Consider the following 27,302-nt stretch of genomic DNA (forward strand, 5'->3'; position numbering starts at 1 on the left):
TAATTAAATCTGAGGCTATTAAGAGAATTAAGAGATTACCTGAAGGGATTTTGCTAATTCTTTCTCATTGTTCATCCTCTCGTTTCAGCGACATCTCTAAATCCTTAGAGACTCATTAAATTATCATTATGCTATATCATATGGGCTGACCGTATCCCACCCCTGGGCCAATGAATCCCCACACACAGGATAATGATCTATACATGCACCTCCACTTCAAACATACCACCTCACTGGTCAGTAGTGGAGTTTTGAGTTCATATTCTTTTGTCACTACAAGTTAAAAAAAATAAACTTTACTCTGTCATTTTATTTGATTTATTTGACAGGTGTTGTATGCCATACTGAAGAATATTTTTCTTACACCATGACGGCCAACATTATGGTGGCAGGAAACTGGGTCCACTGTATCATGCGACTTGTTAAAAATGTTAGTCAGTTTTTGCTGATATAAATTTTCTGACTTTCAGCCACAGGACCAAAACATGTTCTGGAGTCAAAAGTGAAGCATTTTCCCATCACTAACTTACTATAAAAGGTTCATAAATGTTCGGCTTGTCTATTTTCTCCATCATTTATCTAGTATCATATGAATACCTTTTTGTGAAACTTTTTCTGAGATATATATGTTAAGGTAAAAGTAATAAAAAATGGTTGCAGAACATTTTTGACAGTTCACATGGTAAAGAAGGACTTACTTAATTTTAGATTACTGACATCTTTGGTGATAAAAGAGTTAGAACGCAAAACACCACTACTGGTATGAACCTGATTGGTAAGAGCTGGAGGGGCCATGGTCTAGTGGTTAGACGAGCTTGCATTCAATTAATTCCCAAGGTTCCACTTAAAACCTACAGGCCTTGGGACAGGCAGTTTGTCAATAACTTTGAAAAGTTCGAGGTTTTTTTCTTATAAAAAATAGTATAGTGTGGAACAAAAGCTGCCGCCACTGAAGTACCATGCCAAAGACACCAGACATGACACCCCATCTAGTTACATTAAACTGACACTGGACCGATCAGTCCTGTTTCCTTGCTACAATCTCTCAGTGCTGAGCACCAGTTGAGGCAGCACCAGAGTGAGGCAGCACCAAGTGAGGCAGCACCAGAGTGAGGCAGCACCAGAGTGAGGCAGCACTACAGTGAGGCACCACCAAGTATGATTTTTGCTATGACCCTTCAGAAGTTTGATCTCAAGTCTTTTGACTCAGGTCACCAAAGTGGTCTGCAAACCATTTTGTAACATTTTTAAACCTACAATTTCTGTAACACCTAAAGAAGTTCATCACTATAAAATCATAGACCTTGAAGTGAGTGCGATTCACACAAACAGAAGCTCAGCTGGACAGACATCCAGCATTTCGTCATTTAGAAGGACAACATTTGTAGAGGTGGAGAAGTTTGCCTCCATCTGTCAGTGTCTGTACGTCACCTACATGTTGTCTTTTTTTATTTTTTTGACGTTTTTGGTTTTTTATGCCATACTCAAAACTATTTTGGGGCCTCCGTGGCTCAGTCGGTTAGCGCGCTAGAACAGCGTAATGACCCTGGAGCCTCTCACCAATGCGGTCGCTGTGAGTTCAAGTCCAGCTCATGTTGGCTTCCTCTCCGGCCGTAAGTGGGAAGGTTTGTCAGCATCCTGCGGATGGTCGTGGGTTTCTGCCGGGCTCTGCCCGGTTTCCTCCCACCATAATGCTGGCCGCCGTCGTTTAAGTGAAATATTCTTGAGTACGGCGTAAAACACCAATCAAATAAATAAATAAATAAAAATCAAAACTATTTCATTTATACAAATAAGGCCATCATTATGGTGTACCACCCACACGATCTTCCCAACACAACTATCATGAGCTGGATTTACACATACTGTCATCGCACTGGTGCGAGGCTCCTGAGTCCTTGTGTAGCGCTAGCCTACCTAACACTCCGCCAGACAGGTCCCTCACCTACCATTAAGGAGAATTTGTTACGACACTAACCTTGTTTCTGCCGTCCCCTTTAGCACCGTAATATCCCACCCTATACCAGGTGCATACAAACACCCACGTGGCCTGGAAATTCGGGTACTCAGGATGGTGAGTGCGAATGTCACACGATGCTCGCTCCAGAATGTCCATACGAGTGCTCTCCCCATACCATACGTGTCCCCCGGGCACTTTCTCAATGTCAACATCCGCCCAGAAGGGTGCTACGAGGGCGGTGCCGTTGATGGGAAAACTCACAGGCTGATAGCGGTCGCTGAACTCCTTGTTGAAGGAGATAATTCCATTGTTACTCACCTACAACAACAACAACAAGAACATGTCAGGTACCTGTGACAAATCAACCAATAATAGAAAAAGAATCTCAGAACTGTTTATCTTATATGATATTCATGCTGAAGTTGGCTGGAGATTTTGATAAATACAAATAATGCCAAGTCTGACATAGAATACATATAAAGACAACCCTGAAGAGAGAGAAAATTGTTTGAGAATGTTCTAACTAAAAGTTAAAAGCTGCCAATACTGTATTTGAGGTATAAAAAATTCACCACAAAAAATAGCATTTAGGTTGTAAAATTTTACTTTCAGTGGGAAAACTTTCATTTGTGGGAAAACTTTCATTTTTGCAGTACAATATTATCCTACCTTTGAAACAATTACACTAACATGTAAATAAACCTTTCCAACAACAATGAAACTCTCATAATCATTCAATATCGAAGAAGGTTTATGTCATTTACAGTAATCTATCCAGAGTTGGATATGAACACATGGACCTCCTCCACTGCAGCAGGATCGGTTAAGGACAATTTTATAGGCAAAAAGGCCTACATGTAAAATAGAGAAATTACCACAAAGGACTAAATATACATGATTTTCTGATTATTTCCAGTCTCACCAAGAATCATTACCAGCCACACCATGGGTGAGCTTCAAGGACACAACCAAAACTGAACCCGTAAACTTGCCACCTAATAATGATTAAACCATTTCTAATGTTTCACCACTTTGTGAAGGGACTGGTCACTAAAAGTGAAAACATCACAACCTGGATCTCAATAATGAAAGGAATGGACCTCACATATGAAGGGATTGGACCTCACATACTGTATGAAGGGAATGGACATCACAAAGGGAATGGACATCACAAAGGGAATGGACCTCACAAATAAAGGGAACGGACCTCACAAATGAAGGGAATGGACCTCATATACTGTATGAAGAGAATGGACCTCACAAATGAAGGGAATGGATCTCATATATGAAGGGAATGGACCTCACAAATGAAGGGAATGGATCTCATATATGAAGGGAATGGACCTCACTAATGAAGCGAATCATGCTTGCAAATGATGGGAATAGACCTCACATACGAACGGAACGGACCTCACAAATGAAGGGAATAGTCTTAACTAACGAAGGGAATGGACCTCACTAATGAAGGGAAAGGACCTCACTAACAAAGGAAAAGGGCTTAACTAATGAAGGGAACGGGTCTCACTAATAAAGGGAATGGGCCTCACTAATATAGGGAATGGGCCTCACTAATTCAGGGAAGGACCTCAATATTGAAGAGAACGGACCTCACTAATGAAGGGAACGGACCTCACATATGAAAAGAATGGACCTCACTGACGAAGGGAATGGGCTGGACTAGCAAAGGAAATGGACCTCACTAATTCAGGGAAAGGACCTCACTAATGAAAGCAATGGACCTCACTAATGAAGGGAATAGACCTCACATATGAAAGGAATGGACCTCACTGATGAAGGGAATGAACCTCACTAATTAAGGGAAAGGATCTCACAAATGAAGGGAAAGGACATTAGGGAAAGGGTCTCACAAATGAAGGGTAAGGACATCATTAATGAAGAGAAAGGACCTCACATATGAAGGGAACGGACCTGACAAATGAAGGGAATGGGCCTCACTAATGAAGGGAATGGACCTCACAAAAGAAGGAAATGACCTCACAAATGAAGGAATGGACCTCACTTATGAAGGGAATGGACCTCATCAGTATCCACCACTACCTGTACATATATATATCAAACAGCCAGGTAGAATAATGCACAACAGGTGTTCATGCTTACACAATAAACCTACTACCCATACACCACTTCTCTCCATTTCACAACAGACATCTCAAAATATTTTTCCTTGTAAACTGAATAAGTGCTTTTCGCAGATTACTGGATCAATAAATCCAAACAAACTAATAAAATCTTTTGTGTTCTATAATGAGTCTACAATCAAATTCAGAGAATTGGCATCATGTATTCTGTGGAATGGCTGTTCAGCTGACTGACTGTTTATCATTGTTAACATCACCTCTGTCTATGTTGGTTCATTGCCTTGCTGTCGCCACTTGAAGAGGCGTGTGTGGTTAAACAGTGAGGGATATGACATCTACATGCAGACATCCCTGGACAGGAAGACTAGAGTCTGTAAAACTGTGTCAGATTGGGTGGAGCTGAGAAAGCTGCTAGCAACACAATGGTGTGGGACATATGGTTAGATACAGGCCAGTAATACAGCTGCTGTAAACCGCCCAAAACTTGTGCAGGCACACTGCAGCAATACAGCTGCTGTAAACAGCCCAAAAATTGTGCAGGCGCAGTGCAGCAATACAGCTGCTGTAAACCGCCCAAAACTTGTGCAGGCATACTGCAGCAATACAGCTGCTGTAAACAGCTAAAAAAATTGTGCAGGCGCAGTGCAGCAATACAGCTGCTGTAAACAGCCCAAAAATTGTACAGGTGCAGTGCAGCAATACAGCTGCTGTAAACAGCCCAAAAATTGTGCAGGCACAGTGCAGCAATACAGCTGCTGTGAACAGCCCAAATATTGTACAGGCACACTGCAGCAATACAGCTGCTGTAAACAGCCCAAAAATTGTGCAGGCACAGTGCAGCAATACAGCTGCTGTAAACATCTAAAAAATTGTGCAGGCGCAGTGCAGCAATACAGCTGCTGTAAACAGCCCAAAAATTGTACAGGCGCAGTGCAGCAATACAGCTGCTGTAAACAGCCCAAAAATTGTACAGGCGCAGTGCAGCAATACAGCTGCTGTAAACAGCCCAAAAATTGTACAGGCACAGTTCTGCCGTAAAATACTCACAAACTGCAGTAATATAGCTACAGTCAACAACTTAAATAGTACTGTCAAGGTAGAGTAATACAGCTACTGTAAACAGTCCAATTATTACAGGCAGTGCACAGTAATACAGTTACTTTAAACAACTCAAAGAGTATCGGCACACCACAGTAAAGCAGGTATCGTACAGAGCCTAAAAGATACACACACCAGCATAATAATACATGCTGCCCTATAAATTCAAATTACTTAGATACAACACTGAAATACAACTACCAAAGAACAATCCAACTCATTCAGGCACAGCATAATGATAAAAGCTATAATAAACAAGCAGAATAATAGTTCAGGCACAGAATAATAACAACAATCATCAAAAACAACTAGAATAATAGAATACTGCAAACAACCCAAATAGTTCAGGCACAGAATAATAACAACAATCATCAAAAACAACTAGAATAATAGAATACTAAAAACAACCCAAATAGTTCAGGCACAGAATAATAACAACAATCATCAAAAACAACTAGAATAATAAAATACTAAAAACAACCCAAATAGTTCAGGGACAGAATAATAACAACAATCATCAAAAACAACTAGAATAATAAAATACTGAAAACAACCCAAATAGTTCAGGCACAGAATAATAACAACAATCATCAAAAACAACTAGAATAATAGAATACTGCAAACAACCCAAATAGTTCAGGCACAGAATAATAACAACAATCATCAAAAACAAGCAGAATAATAAAATACTAAAAACAACCCAAATAGTTCAGGCACAGAATATTAACAACAATCATCAAAAACAACTAGAATAATAGAATACTGCAAACAACCCAAATAGTTCAGGCACAGAATAATAACAACAATCATCAAAAACAACTAGAATAATTAAATGCTGCGAACAACCCAAATAGTTCAGGGACAGAATAATAACAATCATCAAAAACAACTAGAATAATAAAATACTGAAAACAACCCAAATAGTTCAGGCACAGAATAATAACAACAATCATCAAAAACAACTAGAATAATAAAATACTGCAAACAACCCAAATAGTTCAGGGACAGAATAATAACAACAATCATCAAAAACAAGCAGAATAATAAAATACTAAAAACAACCCAAATAGTTCAGGGACAGAATAATAACAACAATCATCAAAAACAACTAGAATAATAAAATACTGCAAACAACCCAAATAGTTCAGGGACAGAATAATAACAACAATCATCAAAAACAACTAGAATAATAAAATACTGCAAACAACCCAAATAGTTCAGGGACAGAATAATAACAACAATCATCAAAAACAACTAGAATAATAAAATACTGCAAACAACCCAAATAGTTCAGGGACAGAATAATAACAACAATCATCAAAAACAACTAGAATAATAAAATACTAAAAACAACCCAAATAGTTCAGGCACAGAATAATAACAACAATCATCAAAAACAACTAGAATAATAAAATACTGAAAACAACCCAAATAGTTCAGGCACAGAATAATAACAACAATCATCAAAAACAACTAGAATAATAGAATACTGAAAACAACCCAAATAGTTCAGGCACAGAATAATAACAACAATCATCAAAAACAACTAGAATAATAGAATACTGCAAACAACCCAAATAGTTCAGGCACAGAATAATAACAACAATCATCAAAAACAAGCAGAATAATAAAATACTAAAAACAACCCAAATAGTTCAGGCACAGAATATTAACAACAATCATCAAAAACAACTAGAATAATAGAATACTGCAAACAACCCAAATAGTTCAGGCACAGAATAATAACAACAATCATCAAAAACAACTAGAATAATTAAATGCTGCGAACAACCCAAATAGTTCAGGGACAGAATAATAACAACAATCATCAAAAACAAGCAGAATAATAAAATACTAAAAACAACCCAAATAGTTCAGGCACAGAATAATAACAACAATCATCAAAAACAACTAGAATAATAAAATACTGCAAACAACCCAAATAGTTCAGGCACAGAATAATAACAACAATCATCAAAAACAACTAGAATAATTAAATGCTGCGAACAACCCAAATAGTTCAGGGACAGAATAATAACAATCATCAAAAACAACTAGAATAATAAAATACTGCAAACAACCCAAATAGTTCAGGCACAGAATAATAACAACAATCATCAAAAACAACTAGAATAATAAAATACTGCAAACAACCCAAATAGTTCAGGGACAGAATAATAACAACAATCATCAAAAACAAGCAGAATAATAAAATACTAAAAACAACCCAAATAGTTCAGGCACAGAATAATAACAACAATCATCAAAAACAACTAGAATAATAAAATACTGCAAACAACCCAAATAGTTCAGGGACAGAATAATAACAACAATCATCAAAAACAACTAGAATAATAAAATACTGCAAACAACCCAAATAGTTCAGGGACAGAATAATAACAACAATCATCAAAAACAACTAGAATAATAAAATACTAAAAACAACCCAAATAGTTCAGGGACAGAATAATAACAACAATCATCAAAAACAACTAGAATAATAAAATACTAAAAACAACCCAAATAGTTCAGGCACAGAATAATAACAACAATCATCAAAAACAACTAGAATAAAAAAAAGCTGAGAACAACCCAAATAGTTTAGGCACGGAATAATAAGTTGTCATAAACAAGAAAAATAACAAAACGCTGTAAACAGCCCCAATTGTACTGCTAGATAGTTAGAATACAACTGCCATACAATCTGAACAAGAAAGACCTTTAATACAGACACAAGAAAAAGTTAACTTCATACAACCTTGAAGCCACAGTAAAACCCAAATTCCACAGACATGGGATTGTAGCTTAGCTACCCATTTAAGCCCTTCAAATAAGTTACAGGTATTTTCAATTCATACCAGCTAGTATCTGAGACCTTAAACTGGTTTACTATTAAAACTCCTCCAAAGGGGTGCGTATGACTTGATATTATGATAATTCATAGCTGATGATTATTTCCTGTTTCACTGTAGCGAATCACAAGATGAATGCTACTCTGGCCCTGACAAGTCACTTAAGTATTCCTTTATGATGGGTATGCACATCTGTAACGGGTATGAACAGACACAAGTGTAAAAGGTATAGGTGTAACAGTTATGTGCACACGTAAGTGTAACAGGTATGAACACCGATTAGTGTAACAGGTATGAACACCCGTTAGTGCAACAGGTATGAATACACATAAGTGTAACAGGTATGCACACACATATGTGTAACAGGTATGAACACCCATTAGTGCAACATGTATGTACACACATGTGTAACAGGTATGCACACATAATTGTAACAGATATGCACACACATACATGTAAGTGTAATGGGTATGAACACCCATTAGTGAAACAGGTATGTTTACACATATGTAACAGGTATGAACACCAATTAGTACAGCAGGTATGCACACACACATACAAGTAAGTGTAACAGGTATGAACACCCATTAGTGCAACAGGTATGCACACACATAAGTGCAACAGGTATGTACATACATAAGTGTAACAGGTATGCACACCCATTAGTGCAGCAGGTATGCACACCCACAAGTGTAACAGGTATGCATACCCACAAGGGTAACAGGTATGCACACCCATATTAGTATAGCCTGGAGACAGTTTCCTGAAGCTCACTTAGCTAAGTTTGCCCTTAACTACCATGATGATATATGTTGTAGAGATATAAATTGCACTTAGCTGAGGGCAACTTAACACTAGGTATGCTTCATGAAACTGACACCTGTATATGCACCTTTATAAAGCTGAGCATGTATAGGTTGCAACCCCACAAGTGTAACAGGCACGCAGTTATGGCCACCTAAATAGTTAGCCCCCTCTTTTCATGTAAAAGATGATTTTCTTTTCATAAAAAATGTAGGATCTGCATGGTTTAATTACAAAAACGGCAGAATATTAAATAAAATGAAATTAATATTACACAAAGCAGAATGCAGATTTTAAAAGTTGATAGAAACATCAGCTCAAGTATTTGGCGAAGTGCTAAAAACTTTTACCCAACTCCTTCACAAACACCTACATATGCACATTTAATCATGACAATTAAAAGCAAATACACCTCAATGTTTAAGGTATATCATACACACTACTAGAATGGAACTATGTCCGGTGTTTTTATTCATGTCTTCCTCAATGACAAGGCTACAAACACCTTGGATTTTTTACACAATGCATTTTCTTTTCTACGTGTGGCAGGACCGAAGTTTCGTGATGAAAAACGACACAAAAGTTGTAACTTAACCTCAGTGCTACCAACTTAACCTCAGTGCTACCCTAAATCTCTTCATTCAATCTGTGCATGTGACACACCAGTAGTTAATTCATCCACTAACAGTTCACCGTCACATGTGTCATCTACCACACAAAACCTTACCGACGCTGCACAAAGTGAAGTCTTATACCAAAACATTTTCAATTTCAATCTAAAGTTATACTTCACTGGTGGAATTTATGGAGGGTTTAGTGTAGCCAGTGAAGGTGCTAATTTTTGTATACCCTACACAAGTTACACTCCAATACATCTGATTGCCTGTGTCAGGTCCCCTTTAACAAAGCCACCCTTGTCGTCAATTTCCTACCTGTCCATCTGTTAACAGATAAAAACACCAGTGTTTATCATCTGATGACACCTGGAAAACTATCTTAGCCAGTAATATTTTTCCAGCTGCTTTGACACTGTGCACTATATAAATTCATGTATCTTGTAATCTGGCTCCACCTCAATACAGTTACCGTACTCACATTCTCACCTTACTATAACTTCATTTCCTCCCCTCAAAAAATCCCAAGAAGGATTTGCGGACTCACTTAATTATATAGGCCTGTTTATCAATAATACTTCAAAAGCCAGCAGAGGAAGACAAATTTTTCCTGAAGAATTTGCGTCGCAAAATCACCGGGAGCTATTTTATGAAACACACTTTAAGCTATGCAAGTCCTTAACTATCATAATGATGTTTGTTTAAGTGGCTTTAGTGCTGAGCTACTCTAACACTAAATATGCTTCATGAAACTGACCCCTTGCAGCCTGCATGCTGAACTTGAAGGAAAATTTAATACAGATTATAAAACCATAAGCATGATTACTGATTAACAAATGTATAGCATGATTAAGAATCATAAAATCATAGGCACGTTATAAAATCTAAAGTACTGTTTCTAATCATAAATCTAAAGTATAGTTGCCAAGTATAAAATCAAAATCATGATTACCAATTATAAAATCAAAAGCATGATTACCTATTTTAAAATTGAATATATCGTTACTAAGCATCCCACTCATGAAAATTCTCAAAGAAATTTAGTCATGAAAAAATAGGACTATACAGCTAAATCTGCTAATTAGCAGAAGAGAATAAGTCAATTAAAACTGTCAAACTAATACGAAAAGGTAATAAAAACAAAAGGATAAGTCAGTTAAATATGCATATGCAAATGTACCTTGGACAGACCTAGTATGGGAGCAGAATATATTGCTTATTACAGAAATATATAATGAGCACCTGTAGGTCAAAAAACATTTATTGATTTATTGTATTTCTGACTCCAAACATGTATTTTACCTAAGATTATGTGGGTCCAACACACATAATGGCCAGGGTCTACTACGTTCTCATCCACCCCACTTCATCATTCTCTTAGTCCTTGGGGAGTGGGGATGGGAGGAGGGGGTGTAATCTATGCCTTAACACAGACATTTGTATACCAGCCGTCAACCAATAAAGACGCTCCAGGTCAATAATCGCAAGGCCAATTATCAAAATGAGGTATAACACAAACCACCAAAAAACTAAGAAAGAATATAAAGTACGAAAATAGGACGCTATCATGCAAAGAGAACCAGCCAACAATTTTCAATGATGTTAAACCCTTGCTGAACTAAAAAGTTGTATAGCATCACACCTATGTTATACTCTTGCTGACGGAACCAATTGTAGAGCGTCACACCTATGTTACACTCTTGCTGACGGAACCAATTGTAGAGCGTCACACCTATGTTACACTCTTGCTGAAGTAACCAATTGTATAGCATCCCACCTATGTTACACTCTTGCTGATGGAACCAATCGGATAGCATCACACCTATGTTACACTCTTGCTGAACTAACAAGTTTTACAGCATCACACCTATGTTACACTCTTGCTGACGGAACCAATTGTATAGCATCCCACCTATGTTACACTCTTGCTGATGGAACCAATCAGATAGCATCACACCTATGTTACACTCTTGCTGAAGTAACCAATTGTATATCATCACACATATGTTACACTCTTGCTGAAGTAACCAATCGGATAGCATCACACCTATGTTACACTCTTGCTGACGGAACCAATTGTATAGCATCCCACCTATGTTACACTCTTGCTGATGGAACCAATCAGATAGCATCACACCTATGTTACACTCTTGCTGAACTAACAAGTTTTACAGCATCACATCTATGTTATATTCTTGCTGAAGTAACCAATCATATAGCATCACACCTATGTTACACTCATGCTGAAGTAACAAATTATATAGCATCACACCTATGTTACACTCTTGCTGAAGTAACAAGTTGTATAGCATCACATCTATGTTACACTTCTATTCCACATGTCTACGCTGTTTTTAACGAATTTATTCATATATTTGATTGATGTTGTAGGCTGGTACTCAATAATATTTGACTTATTCGAAGACCTCTAGCATTATGGTGGGAAAAAACTGGGCAGAACCCAGGGGAAAGCCACGACCATCCGCAGGTTTCTGCCAGACCTTCCCACATATGCTTAAGGAATTAACAAGATCTCTTTACACAGTAAAGCATGCATATTAATTGTGACAACTTTTCTTGAAAACAATATCATATCAAGAGTACATTTCCGAAACGACACCATTATCATCAGTTTTTATTTTAGTGTATTTCTATTTAAACAATATTTATATGTATGTTTGGGATTTTACGTTGTACTTTACAATTTTTCAGCAACGAGGAGTGATTAGGTATGTGTATATATATATTGTGTCTTCTTGTGGCAGATCAAGTCCATGACGACAAAGTGCTGCCAGCAATGAAGTACATTTATCATGCCCAAGACACCAGACATGACACTCCACTCATTCACACTATACTGACATCGGGCTGACCTGTCCTGTTTTCCTTGCTATAATCTCTCAGTGCTGAGAGACAAGCGAGGCTGTTACAAGTGCCATTTTTACAGTCTTTGTTCACAATATCTATCCTTCATTTCTGCTGGTATCAATGTTAATAAAAAATTATTTTTGGGGTTGATTTTTTTTTTTGGGCTAAGTCAGCACATGACAGGCATCTGTGATCACATTCTCCACCTTAAACTATAAAGAAAGAGATCTCTGTATATTTGTCGTTTTCACAACTGTTCATCCAATAGATTTCACTCTTTCTGGCTGTGCTGTTCAGAACTCAGGGAGGCACAGTGTTCAGTATTCAAAAAACTGTGCAACATGTATGCAAATTGGTCAATGATGACGTACCCTAATTCTTCTTTTCAACAGTCCCTGCAATCACAAGTTTGAAATATTCTTAGAGAATTATGAGGTGTACAGAAATAATCTGGACTGTTTTATGAAGCCTGCATCTTTAATGACACCAACAAATCATTTAGCATCATTTTCATTATAACTGTATGCATAAATTCCACTGAAAAAAGTGCTTTAGTAGTGGAAAAAGCTTGAAGACTTACAGAATACCACAAATGTGAACTGCACCAATTGGTTAATCTCTTTATTTTGATCCCTTTCGAATGCCACTTGTCCAAGAAAAGCAATTACATTTTTGGTCAAACATTTATCTGTTAGAGATCATAGATGAAAGGCAAAACTGCTTTAAACTTCAGGTGCAAAATATTTGAATTTGGTTTCTATTCATCCTCTATCTTTAAAAGGTGTTAACTTAAAACAGTCTTTCCTCCATCCTTAAATCTGACCACTATCGTGTATGTGAAAATTTGTTTTATGATAAACAATGAAATAGGTAAATAAAACAATTTTTTTTGTTTGGCCTGACAAAAACGTCAAGGTGTGGCTGTACAATAGAGTACAGGGAGAAGTCATATCCTTCCTGTGCCGCAGCTAATGGAGGCTTGGCTCAAGTGCCCGCGGGCAGGATGGCGAGTATTTAAAGACGGTCAGGCAGGAGTTTTTAGGGACACACCCATCGTTACAACTTCCGAACCCGACGCAGCAATGGATGTGCCGTGGCGCAGATGCCTAGAGGCACTAGCAGATATTTCTGATGGTAACAAGCAGATTGGATTACTATGCGAGATATCTTTGATTGGCAGCCCCTGTCCATGAATGCTACATTAGTCAGCTGTTCTGTTTGCTCCATCATCAGGCCTGTCGTAAATCCACATTTGTTGCTCTAATTGTTCACCTTACAACACCAAACCATAATTTCAAATATGCTGAACTACAATTACATGGGTTGAAGTTTATCAGCACTAGGATTTAATTCTCTGACAAGGCCTCACCTTTGCGAACCTCAAAAGACAATTTCGACGACACGTATATGTTTCACAGGTGTTATAAGCATATTCTGAGAGCATCATTCCGTGTAAATTGACAAAATCAATAATTCTTGTAAAGCTCTTAAATTTGGCAAACCCAACCAAGGTGGTTTTGTCTCCAAACTCAGATCAAAAGTTACAGAAATTGTATTAAAAGTTGCCCTTTTATATGCAAAAATGTTGAGGAAATTGGACTGGTTTGCCAACTTAGGGTTCTTTTTGCAAAAGTACTGCTTTACAGGACTTCACCTTTGCAAACATCAAAATTTTTTCTCTTTTTTCCTGAAAAACTGAAATTGTTCCATAAGACTATAAACAAAGCTTTCAACAACTGCCACAAAGTGAACATAAAGTATGTAAATATGGTAAGAATGTCTCAAAAGGAATGATATCTTCATTCAATGTCATAATGGGTTGGTCAGTGGAGGTTTTCGTGTTTGTTCTGAACATAACAATATCACTGATAAGAAGCAAAGTACAAATTCAGATAATTATCTGTAAGCAAAGTTATTCATTTTAACATCTGACTGCAGAAGACAGAAAGTAACAACTTCAAGAAAATTTATAATAAGAAGAAAATAAGGTAAGACGAAAAAAGAAACAAACATGCACTTTTGCAGAGCCAATTTGGGTATTGCGTTGTCGAATCGTGTTTAGTGGGTCAGCACTGCAATGCCCAACAGATGTTTTTTTAAGTTAGTCCCACCCTCAGAGCTCTGGCTTTTCCTCCCTTTCCCTCTAACACCTGGCTGTCTGCCATAGCCCCCTATCCCAGTCCCTGGCGGAGCTCAGGTTGATTGACAGCTTAACCAGCCACACCTGATTCTCGCGGCACTCGTTCATGGTTAATGAGGTATTCCAGCAGACGGTTTTCTCACCTGCCCTGAATAACGGCAGCAGCTTTTTGTGGCTCACCTTATACTGATTTAGTTAGCTAGATTAACGAGAATGACAGTGTTCATTAGAATAGCTGGGACTCTTTCTCACAGATTTCTGACACATCTGCCAAATATTTCTCTCACTCTGCACATACTACCCTAATTCCTCAACCATTTCGCATCAGAAAGATCAACTTTCAGTGTACATTATTCACATTTTTAATTTGACTTTGGAGACAAAACTACATGGGTTGGGATTGACCAGTTTCAGGGCTTCACAAAAAGTGTCATTTTATCAATCTACACAGAATAATGTAGATCACAATCTACTTCAGATGTGTATAATAACCCACTTTGCAAACACACAAAAAGGTTAAAAAAAAAACAGCAGTACTCATACATGCCAGTTTTGTTGTAAAGAGCAAACACGCATGTTTGTGGCAAACACTGTCATTAACATTATGACTGGGTTGAGATTTGCTCCATAATTATCAGTGTAACCACGTTGATACATGATTAAGCATACCCTAGTTCCTCAACCTTTTCGTATCTGAAGGATCAATTTTCAGCGCAATTTATGCACATTTTAAATTTGATTTTAGGGACAAAATGACATGTGTTGGATTGGCCAGATTCAGGGCTTCACATAAAGTATAATTTTATCAATCTACACAGAATAACGCCTTCAGAATAAACCGGAATAAAAAACTGGTAAACATGCAAAATGGTTGAATAATTGCGGTTAAAGTGATAAGCTTTTTCTACTCTAGTATCACGGAATAAAATTCAATTACTCTAATTTTTTAGCCGTTTCAACCCATTGTGCGACCAGTATTTTGAAACATTCTGAGAGAACTATGAGGTGAACAGAAATAATTTGCACAGTTTTATGGAGCTTGTATTTTGAATGACACAAATAAATCAATTTTAGCATTATTTTCATAATAATTGTATGCATAAATTCCACTGGAAATAGTGCTTTAGAGGCCCCAAAAGGTTGAAGACTTTCTCAGGTAAAAGTGGTAATTCTTGGACTTTTGATAAAGGAAACTGTACAGTAATTTTGCAAGCATTTCTGTTTGGAGCAATATCAAATATAACACATCAATATTGTTATCATTCTGGCAAAGGAAACTATTTCTATTAATAAAGAGCAATATCATGTGAGAATATTTGAATTTTGATAAAGAGACATTGTATTTTTACTGAGCAAGCTTCTTGGCTTAGAGCTATCTATGTACAGATGTACCTTCAAATCTTCAACCTAATCAACGCGTCTAGCACTGCTTTCAGTGGAATTTAGGCATACAATTATCATGAAAATCTTACCAAAACTGATTTGTTTGTGTCACTAAAGATGCAAGAATCATATATCTGTGCAAATTATTTCTCCACACGGCACAGTTCTCTCAGACACGCTTCATTCTATTGTTGCAGAGGTGGCTGAAAAGGTTGAAGAATCAAGGTACATGTAACTCGCCAATGTTGCGAAAGGGGACACAGGCACTTCAATTTAATACATCTCTCATATATAAAGCTTAATCGTGATTCACAGAAGAAAATGTTTGAGAATTGGGCTCTGTCCAAAATCTGGGTCTCAACATTTGCTGAATTGCACCAAATTAACACACACTTCAAATTCTGCTCTTTTTCTCTCCTCTCTTCACACAAAAGATGTCGAAATTGCGACATTGCCATTTTGACACAACAGTCTCATGCATCACTTCAGGAATCCAAAGGAAGAACTTTCTGTATAAAAAAAAACAGGCTAAAGTTTCATGCCTTATGTCTGCATATCTGGCACTATCAGACAACATCTTAAAGGTATTGACTACATTTCTTGCACTAGCAAAAGTAATACCAATAAGAGCCCTTTACAAGTACATATTAAATACTAAATTCAAACACTTTTAATATAAAGTGTTTTCCTTCTTATTAAAAAAATGTTTAGATATAATGTAAACTGCACATATCTAAAGATGTACACTTGTAGGTGCAGTCATACCCACTATACAAACTGACCCAGATATCATTAAAGGCCCCTGGACTTGGGAGGAAGAGAGGTAGAGAGATGGGGTGGGGGAGGGGGGGATAAGTGATAAGGGGGGGGGGGGGTCTTTACATTTACATGTAACCACAGAAGTACTTCTTATACATACATGTATGTAGGAGGCTGGCATGGCATATATAGGGGCTACAGACTAGATTTAGGCGTCTGTCATGCAACTATAATGTCCCACCTTATCAACATAAAAGCAAGTTTTCTTCTGTTAGGGTTCACAAGATTCTCATAATAAAAACTGATGAATAGAGGATGCTTCTCTGAATATGAACAATTTCATTACATTTTCACATTAATAAGAAAGCGTAAGTCCTGTTTAGAGGCATTTTGCTTTTGCTTATTAAAGCAGTTCACTGTTGCTTTTCTAAAACAAGATTAATTTAATTCACGATCGCTTTTAAAGATAAGTTTACAGGTTTCTGAGGTAGAACACAGTTTTCTGAGGAGGGGCACAGTTTTCTGAGAAGGAACACAGATTTCTGAGGAGGGGCACAGATTTCTGAGAAGGAACACAGTTTTCTGAGGAGGGGCAAAGTTTTCTGAGAAGGAACACAGATTTCTGAGAAGGAACACAGTTTTCTGAGAAGGAACACAGATTTCTGAGAAGGAACACAGATTTCTCAGGAGGGGCACAGGTTTCTGAGGAGGGGCACAGTTTTCTGAGAAGGAACACAGATTTCTCAGGAGGGGCACAGTTTTCTGAGAAGGAACACAGATTTCTGAGGAGGGGCACAGGTTTCTGAGGAGGGGCACAGATTTCTGAGGAGGGGCACTGGTTTCTGAGAAGTAGCATACGTCTCTGAGGAGGGGCACAGATTTCTGAGGAGGGCATATGTTTTCGAGGTGGAGAACAGCTTTCTGGGGAGGGGCACAATCTTTTTTATCTTGTTACTTGCTTACATTCATGAATTTTCATCCAAATGGTAAAAAAAAAAAAAAAAAAATTCTGAAAACTATTGTTCAAGGTATCTTGTCAAGCTCTTTGTAGCATCTTGCAATATTTGTTATGTAGAAAAGCAATATAGTCCGTGATTCCTCAGCCACTACATTCACCTTTGACATCGTAATCTAATATGTAAAACATGGCAGGTACCTGGTACCAAGCTGGCTTATATACTTTCCACGTTGACAACCCTCCAGAAAAATAAGATTTAATTGATTGAAAAAGTACATGTGTTTCCTGTCCACCTATGAACGTCGTAATCACATGACGAGACATTATCATCAGTTTGACAGGTATTACCATAGCTCTTCTGGTTTATCTAAGACTACACTCATACAGGTATTATTAAAGGAGAAGTAATCTATACCGTAGGTCTGTTAATAGAGGCCCCCAAGCCGGTTGACCCACTTTACCCCGGGCCCTTAGAGAGTGTCACTTTGTAGTGGGGCCCGGGGACACATCGACATGACCAGGTGAGAGCACCATGAGGGTGGGGCAATAAAACATGTGGCCCTCAATGTCTCTATAAGCAGAAGTAATTGCTCCACTCAGGTGGGCTAATAACCTTGTACACACAGTGCCTCACTCTACCATACATCCTCTAAACTTTGGCACACCTGCAAACACCTGTTGATGGTTAGTAACTTGAAGATCTTGCTTACAATCTGACCCACTGGTTGATAACTTAGAGATCTTGCTTACGACTTGGGTATCTTTCTAGTAACTTGGAGATTTTGCTTTAATACAACTTGGCTTGGGCTGGTTAACAACTTGCTTACAATTTGGCTAACTTGCTAACAACTTGCAGATCTTGCTTACAATTTGGCTAACTTGTTAACAACTAGCAGATCTTGCTTACAATTTGGCTAACTTGTTAGCAACTTGCAGATCTTGCTTACAATTTGGCTAATTTGTTAACAGCTTGCAGATCTTGCTTACAATTTGGCTAACTGGTTAACAACTTGCAGATCTTGCTTACAATTTGGCTAACTTGTTAACAACTTGCAGATCTTGCTTACAATTTGGCTAACTGGTTAACAACTTGCAGATCTTGCTTGCAATTTGGCTAACTGGTTAACAACTTGCAGATCTTGCTTACAGCTAAGCTAACTGATTGATGACTTGCAGATCTTGCCTACAACTGGTTTATAACTAGGTTAATTTGTTCATGACTTCTGCAGCAACCTTGTTTACAGATTGTGTAACTACTTTTCTTATGGCTTGAATAGCTACATGTACTTTATTTATGGCTAGGCCACTTTGTTTATGGCCAGGCTACTTTGTTAATCACTTGAATGGCTACTTTAATTGCTAATGGCTTTTATGGCTACTTTATTTATGGCCTGTGTGACTCATTTGTTTATGGCTAGATGACTTTATTTATGGCCAGGCTACTTTGTTATGACTACCGTATTTATGATTTGGTTACTCTGTATAAGGCTTAGCCGCTTATTTTATGAATTGGTTATTTTGTTTATGACTTGCCTACTTTGTTTATGGCTAGCCTACTTTATTTATGGCTAGCCTACTTTGTTTATGGCTAGCCTACATCGTTTATGGCACATTGGGTAAAGGAGACATGATTAATAATATACCCTGTTCAGCTGCTGAACATCTTTGAAGAAGTTATGGTTATTTAGTAAGATACCATCAAAAATATCAATGTACATTTTGGAAATACTTCTATTTGGTACATAGTGCACCTTATAAAAATAACAGCAGTCAGTGCTATCAGACAGGGCTGATGACCAAAATACACAGAATCATACTATATAAAACTTCTAGATGATGAAGCAGGTCTTCAATATAGCGCTGACATGAAAAACCACTGTGTCACAAACATATTACACAGATGGTGTATGCCTTGTTAACTCCAGTCAAGTGATGTTAAGCGAGTGAAGAGCACTAGGTGAACACCATACTTGATGCGCTATGTTTTACTACGCACACAAAAAAAAAAACTTAAGAAAGAGCTGTTCAGCTGAAACTTTATATCACTGAACTAAGCAAGCCATCGTTTACTTTACGAGCAAGTGGACAAAAGACAGCAGACAACTTGATATAACTGTAGTACAGAATAAAGGCATCAGATTGTTGACTGTTGCGCTGTAAATGAGGGCTGTTACTTTGTGAGCGCGACACTGCTTTGCTTGCGGCTGTTATCACCGAGTATTAGGTTTGCAGAACATAGCATAGCCCTGTATTGATCAATGAATGAAAGATTACGGTTAAACACCACATCGTCAATATGTCAGCCATATCGTGGTGATACTGACCAATGAAAATCAAGAATAACTCTAAGGTTTAATAAAATGTAATTATTTATTGGTTTAAACGTGCTTATTTTTTCTGCACATGTACAATGCCAGCTGTTTTTAATACAGGATTCTACCTTGTATGGTAAAGGAAAAAAATCAACAAACTTCCTTAGTCTCAAATGAAGCAGCTTCGCAAATTTGCTGGTACTGTCAAAAAACTTTTGGCTTTACACACAGACAGACGGATGGACGGACGGATGAACAACGCCATACAACAACACAATCTTCACTGATGGACATATAAAACTGTATTTTTAAAATATTTTAAAAAATTAAATAAAAATAAAATAAAAATAAATAAAATATATAAAAAAAAGTGTGTGTTTAGATAAATGTATATAACACATGTATGGAATCAATGTTTGGGGTAGTAGACAGCGGATATGCTGTTTACACATGTATATACATGTACACACACAAGGTTTGTATAGCTGGATGGTGGGAAGGTCTGCCAGCAACCTGCAGGTGGTCACAGGTTTCCCACAGGCTCTGACCGGTTTCCTCCCACCATAATGCTGGCCACCATCTTATAAGTAAAATATTCTTGTTTACAGCATAAAACACCAATCAAATAAATAAATTTAGCTGGATTTTTAGGAAGTCTAATGTACTACTCTCCAATAGCTGGCACAGACTCACTGTTTGGGCTATATAAACATGGGTGGAGTCACTAAAACACACAGCTTTAGAGCCTACTGAAAGCAGTGATGTATTCACACTAAAGACAGGTAAATCTGGCAAATATCTGCCCCTCGGAAAATTGATCAGGTTACAATTTGACACAACAGTCAGGTGATGAATGATCAACTTTGATGTCTCAGCGAGTGATGGAGGGTCCTCATGCACAGAAGGCCTCTGTCACAAGCTATCCTGCAGAACAGAAAACTCTTTCACAATGATGGTGGAATAAAAAGTGAAATGAATGCATGTTTTCCTTTTGTACCTGCATGTTCAATACCTGGCTGAGTAAAAAGCTCTTTGATTGAAGTTACCTGACAGTGAAGTCTGTAGGTTTATATAAAGGAGCAATATTTCATTAATAAGCTCAAATCTTAAGTTATTATCTCGGTGAAAGCATGGGGATTGAATCACTCAGAGCTTCTTGAGTGCTTTGGGTTTTAACACCATACTTGACAATTTTTCAGTCATGTGACAATGAAGGGGTCTTTAGAGAGCATGTGATGTGCCTCCTTGCGGCAGGACGGATTTCCCCCGCTCTTTAATCCAGTGCTGCTTCACTGAGGCGACTTACTGAAGGCAAGCAAGCCTCCCCGCCCGAGCCATTATAATGATATGGGTCAACCAGTCGTTGCGCTATCCCCTTCATGCTGAACGCCAAGCGAGGAAGCTACAACTTCCTCTTTTAAAATCTTAGGTGTGACCCGACTCAGGATTGACCCTGAATCTAACGCTTCCAAAGCAGACACTCTACCAACTGTGCTATCAGGGCCGATGTATATATAAATATATATATATATATATATAATAATAATGTATGGTGCCTGATCATAAGTGTTGTATTGATCTTGAAAGAAGAGTTGAGGTATGTTTGCACAACAGCCAGACTGGATGAAATTTTACAGATATTTCAGAAATCCTTTCAGAACAGATATTTCAGAAATCCTACTTACGTTTCAAGAATCTTACTGATAATGACGTTTCAGAATTGGTACTATACTTTCCGAAATGCTACTCTTTGCCGTTGAGCTGAACTTTAAGGTCAAACATATTACATAGATATAATTATACAAGCCCACCTGGTGACTGCACAGGTATAATGGATAAGTGCATATAGGGTACTACTATACGCCCACAGGGAATCCATTTACGCGCCCACAAACATGTATGCTTATATTATCTATAGAAATCTGAAATGTTTAGTTCTAAAGAAAAGAAAATTGAAGATGGGAATAAAGAGGTATTACTGGAGTATGCAAGCATTCAAACACTTCAGGTGCATGCGTACTCGCGCTCATATGAAAGGGTTCTGGTACAACACACTTGACATGCCTGTTAAGGTCACTCTGTAAAGAGAGATGGAAAATAAGCGAGATTCTGTTCTCAAAGGGATTCCAAGTACTTGTACACCATCAAATCGCTGGTTTTTCAGATTTTTCAGTTATTCTCTCAGCCAAAGTATCTAAGAGGTTTTCAAGCTATTGCTCAAATCAAGACAATATAATAGGTTAATGAATGACAGCCAGTCATGGTAATCTTCCACAAAGTTTAGCGTGGAAGACTACATTCTTCACTATGATTTAAATAGCACATTATATTTCTTGAAAGTATAATAAATTATGATGTAGCATGCTGTATTCTAGAATGTGAAATAAATTATAATGTAATACTACAATAAATTATAATGCATACTACATTCTTGGAAAGTGCAATAAATTATGATGTAGCATACGACATTCTTGGAAAGTGCAATAAATTATGATGTAGCATACGACATTCTTGGAAAGTGCAATAAATTATGATGTAGCACACTACATTCTTGGAAAGTGCAATAAATTATGATGTAGCACACTACGTTCTTGGAAAGTGCAATAAATTATGATGTAGCACATGACATTCTTGGAAAGCGCAATAAATTATGATGTAGCACACTACATTCTTGGAAAGTGCAATAAATTATGATGTAGCACACAACATTCTTGGAAAGTGCAATAAATTATGATGTAGCATACGACATTCTTGGAAAGTGCAATAAATTATGATGTAGCACATGACATTCTTGGAAAGTGCAATAAATTATGATGTAGCACATGACATTTTTGGAAAGTGCAATAAATTATGATGTAGCACACGACATTCTTGGAAAGTGCAATAAATTATGATGTAGCACACTACATTCTTGGAAAGTGCAATACATTATGATGTAGCATACAACATTCTTGCAAAATGCAATAAATAATGATGTAGCATACGACATTCTTGGAAAGTGCAATAAATTATGATGTAGCACACTACATTCTTGGAAAATGCAATAAATTATGATGTAGCATACAACATTCTTGCAAAATGCAATAAATTATGATGTAGCATACGACATTCTTGGAAAGTACAATAAATTATGATGTAGCATACGACATTCTTGGAAAGTGCAATAAATTATGATGCAGCACACTTCATATAAGGAGCAATGATAAAATTATGATCATGATGTGCGTGTAGTGCACTACTTTCTTGAATATTCAATAAAATATGTGCTTCTCATGTAAATATACTTTTCCAGGTACATGTACGCTTACAAATATCTGACAAAGTGACGATGGAATATAAAGCAGGAGCTGGATTTGAACCTGTGACCTCATTGGTCTAGGGCTAGCGGGCCATTAGTTTAAATGTTACATGACCAAATTACGCTAAAATTGCCATGAATGGCTCATTCTTCACACATGCACTCTATTCACTTAAAAAAATCAAACTTGTTAAAACATGAGTTCACAAATGCCATAAATACCGAAATTCACTTAAAGTTTAGCATCTTTCAATTTGTTAAGAGAAAAACTTAAGTGATGGCATCAAAAGTATAATATAAGGTCTTTACATGCTCCTGAAGGTGCATTTTCACATACCAATCTACTGGTGGAAATACATGTAATGTAATCAGAATAAAACTCTCCTCAGATAGGTGAGTACATGAAGGGCTACTTATTCACCTACATGTTTATGTTGATTGATTTACATTCAAATCACAACTACATGCATTCCTTTTTCCCTCAAAAAAAAAAAAGCTGTAAATTTTCTCACAAAAAAAGTATCAAAAACCTTATCAGCGCCACTATACTCTTCAGACGTTAATTTCAGCATTTCTACTGATGCATGCTACAATAAAACAACGAAGCACTGATCTGATATTGTAAATGATCTCAGACAAAAGATGAAAATATCTCCCCCGGAAAATCTGGATAACACCATATAACTGACAGTTGAGGTCGCTTGAAACAATACATGTGAAATCTGCAATGTCACTTTCCTACCTTTGTTTTGCATGACTGTGGTCAGTTAAAGAAATATAATCTCTAAAAAAATTATATATAGGTAACGAACTCGTCCTCAAAATATAACTCATGTGTCAAAAAATGTGGTTTTAATTATTCTGTAAAACAAAAGGTGTTTCATCCCTGCTCATGCTGCTAACACTTTAGCCGAGACACACGCACTGACAAAGGAAAGGGTAGCTACAAAAAGCGTACGAAACTTGCTGGGCGTTTCAAAGGAAATGGAGAGAGATTTACGCAGCACCTCTCCTGACATTGCTTGTGTTTCTTAAGGAAATATCGGCTAGGTTTTAACTCCACCTGCGTTTCAGATGTCAAGTGACGTCCTCAAGAGACTCCTACAAGTTTTGTGCATGCTGATATTCCACTTACATATTTACACTCTCTCTTCCCCTAAGGTACAGAGCTGTTTAATAAACACAAAATATATTATTTCCACAAATACCACAAACCGCATTATTTCCATCCATTTTTAACACTTCCACTGACCTAAAAGGCAGTGTTAAGGAGCTCTACACCTTATTTATAAATTTTTTAAAATGTGTTTCTTGACTACGTGGGAAGGTCTGCTAGCAACCTGTGGATGGTTGAGAGTTTCCTCCCACCATAATGCTGGCCGCCGTCATATACTGTAAGTGAAATATTCTTGAGTACAGCGTAAAACACCAATCAAATAAATAAATAAAATGTGCTTTTGGTTTGTAATCTCTCTACCATAGATTTGCAAAAAGCACTATTACTACATTAATGTGGAATATATTTTTCAAATTACCAAATCTCAAATCATGGTATGCTGAAAGTACTTCTGAAAATAATACAAAGTTTTTTCTTTTTTTTTAAACTAATTCTCAAATACTGCTGTAAGCCAACTCTTATCATTTTAACTATATTTTCATATAAATAATATTTTTCCAACGTAACTTTAATAATCAAGGTGTCATACCAAGGTGTAGTCTAGGTGGCCATCTAATCTGTCATTTCTGTACATATACAAATTATAACCCCCTATCTAAAATGACTCATTTGTTGACTTGGGGCTTAACATGGCCTTTCAACATTATTTCAGCCTTTTCTTCAGCCTTTTCGCATGTATAGGTGTTTATTCAAGCATATTCTGAAGGTATCATTATTCTGTGAAGACTAAGACTAAAAATTATACTCTTTGTAAAGTCTTGATACTGGCCAATTCAACCAGTGTAGTTTTGTCTCAAAAATCCACTTACATGTATAAATGTGCATACAGGTAAATTTCACTGAAAGTTGCTCTTTTATACGCTAAAAGGTTGAGGAAGTAGGGTACATGTCTGTACATTCAACTAATCCTTTGTTCTTGTCTCAGATAATCAGCACAAGATCAATGAGGTCTACGGTTCAAATCCAGCTCCTGCTGGTTAAGTTGCAGTTTTAAATCAGGATGTTTCTCAGATACCTACCAAAGGACAGTGGTTTACTCCATGTACTCTGGCTTCATCCAGCCATGTCTGTATACCAGGCCACTGTTTTACTTTATTTATTTATTTATTTATTTGATTGGTGTTTTATGCCGTACCCTAGAATATTACGCTTATACGACGGCGGCCAGCATTATGGTAGGAGGAAATCGGGTAGGGCCAGGTGGACACCCATGACCATCAGCAGGTTACTGACAGACCCACTGTTTTACAGGTGAAAAATTATCGAGTACCAGTAGAGCATTAATAAACACTAATCAAATAAATCGGTAATTAACAATTAATAATGCACATACAGTCCACACTGTATCATTGAAGTTTCATCTTAAAAAACTGTCAAAACTAAATGCCGTTTTAAAACTGCATCAAAAAAACAACAATTTTAAAGTAAATGTACGAAGAGCTTCATTAACAGTATTCCCAATCAGTGTTGATTCAAAGTCTGACACATGGATGCTACCTCCCAAATACTGACAAAAAAAAGAGGCCTTCCAAAATACCCTGTGGGACCAAAAAAAGGTACTTGCTCCTCAACACTGAGATTAGGGCCAGAAAGTTAAAACATTGGGTGGAACTGAACCAACGTCAGCATACCTACACGTTTAGATACAGCTGTTTTACTCTTTGCTTTACCAGTAAAAGTGTATTCATCAGTAAATGGCGCATAGCAGATACATAGTCATACATTTACAGTAGAGATATTTATTTATTCATTTATTTCATTGGTGTTTTACGCCATACTCAAGAATATTTCACTCATACGATGGCGGCCACCATTACGGTGGGAGAAAACCGGGCACAGCCCTGGGGAAACTCACGCCCATCTGCAGGTTGCTGGCAGACCACAGTAGAGATATGAATACACGCCAGGTACGTGATAAATTTAACTGCACTCAATTGCTCTGTTTTTATGCGAATTAGTGAGTTTACACATTAGAATCATGAATAATTCAACAGTGCGTGACTTAATGAGCGTACCTGTAGACACTTGCCCTAGGGCTTTCATTTCTCCTCATAAATTACTAGCATCTCCTAAAATTCAACTAATTGTCTTGCTATCATAAATGTAACTCACAAGTTACATTAATATAAATGTAATATATGCTAATATATACGCGAGGAACATTATAAACAAAAGTAACAATACGTTCTGATGAACATCATTGTTTACATACATGTAGGTGGCCATGTTAAGCTGATAATGTTGAACACATGTAACCACTGGACCGTCGGTGGTTTACATATTCTTATAGCACTGTTTCTGTTTTTTTGGCGTGTAAGACCCAGTCAAATTTCTCACTGAAATATGAGCAGGTAAGCAGAATGTACTGAAAATGAAAACTGGCACCACCAAATGGGAGAGTTTCTTCTTCAACTGATTAGTTTTATCATATTCATATCTCCATGTGTGTATGTACATGCTGCCCAGCAAAACTTCTTTACAAGTATTTCAAATTTCAGAAAGATTTATAGAAATTTTAACCAACAGATTATGCTTTTCTGTTCAAAACCACCTAGTATAGATGTAATCTAATAATGTGTTCGGTCTGCCAGCAACGTGCGGATGGTCATGGGTTTCCCCTAGGCTGTGCCTGGTTTCCTCCCACCACAATGCTGGCCGCCGTCGTATAAGTGAAATATTCTTGAGTACGGCGTAAAACACCAATCAAATAAATAAATAAATAAATAAATAATGTGTTCTACATTATGACTCTACAGAAAACAGATACAGGTTCAACAAGTGTCTCCAGATTTACGTTAATTTATGTATAATTACACGTAAAACCATGTTCATCCCTGCATTATATTTGTTTGCTTTAGCATATACTGATCCATTATTATATTCATATTTATAGTTAAATTTACTGATATTCTATACATTCTTATGAATAATTATTACATTCTGAAAAAAAAAACTTGTCCTTTTGCTAAAAGAAATGTGA

The 27,302-nt window shown here is 37.1% G+C and overlaps 1 protein-coding gene across 1 annotated transcript in view; it reads right to left on the minus strand.

Annotated features, from left to right (window-relative positions):
• LOC135480310 (protein mesh-like) overlaps positions 1-27,302 on the minus strand; it is a 99,961-nt gene that overhangs the window by 61,429 nt on the left and 11,230 nt on the right. Inside the window, exon 2 of the mRNA XM_064760120.1 lies at positions 1,979-2,278. Within this exon, the coding sequence (XP_064616190.1) occupies positions 1,979-2,278 (300 nt within the window). The remainder of the gene's footprint in view (positions 1-1,978; positions 2,279-27,302) is intronic.

Source organism: Liolophura sinensis, chromosome 13 (genome assembly GCF_032854445.1).
Source record: "Liolophura sinensis isolate JHLJ2023 chromosome 13, CUHK_Ljap_v2, whole genome shotgun sequence".
NCBI classification, from domain to species: Eukaryota; Metazoa; Mollusca; class Polyplacophora; order Chitonida; family Chitonidae; genus Liolophura; species Liolophura sinensis.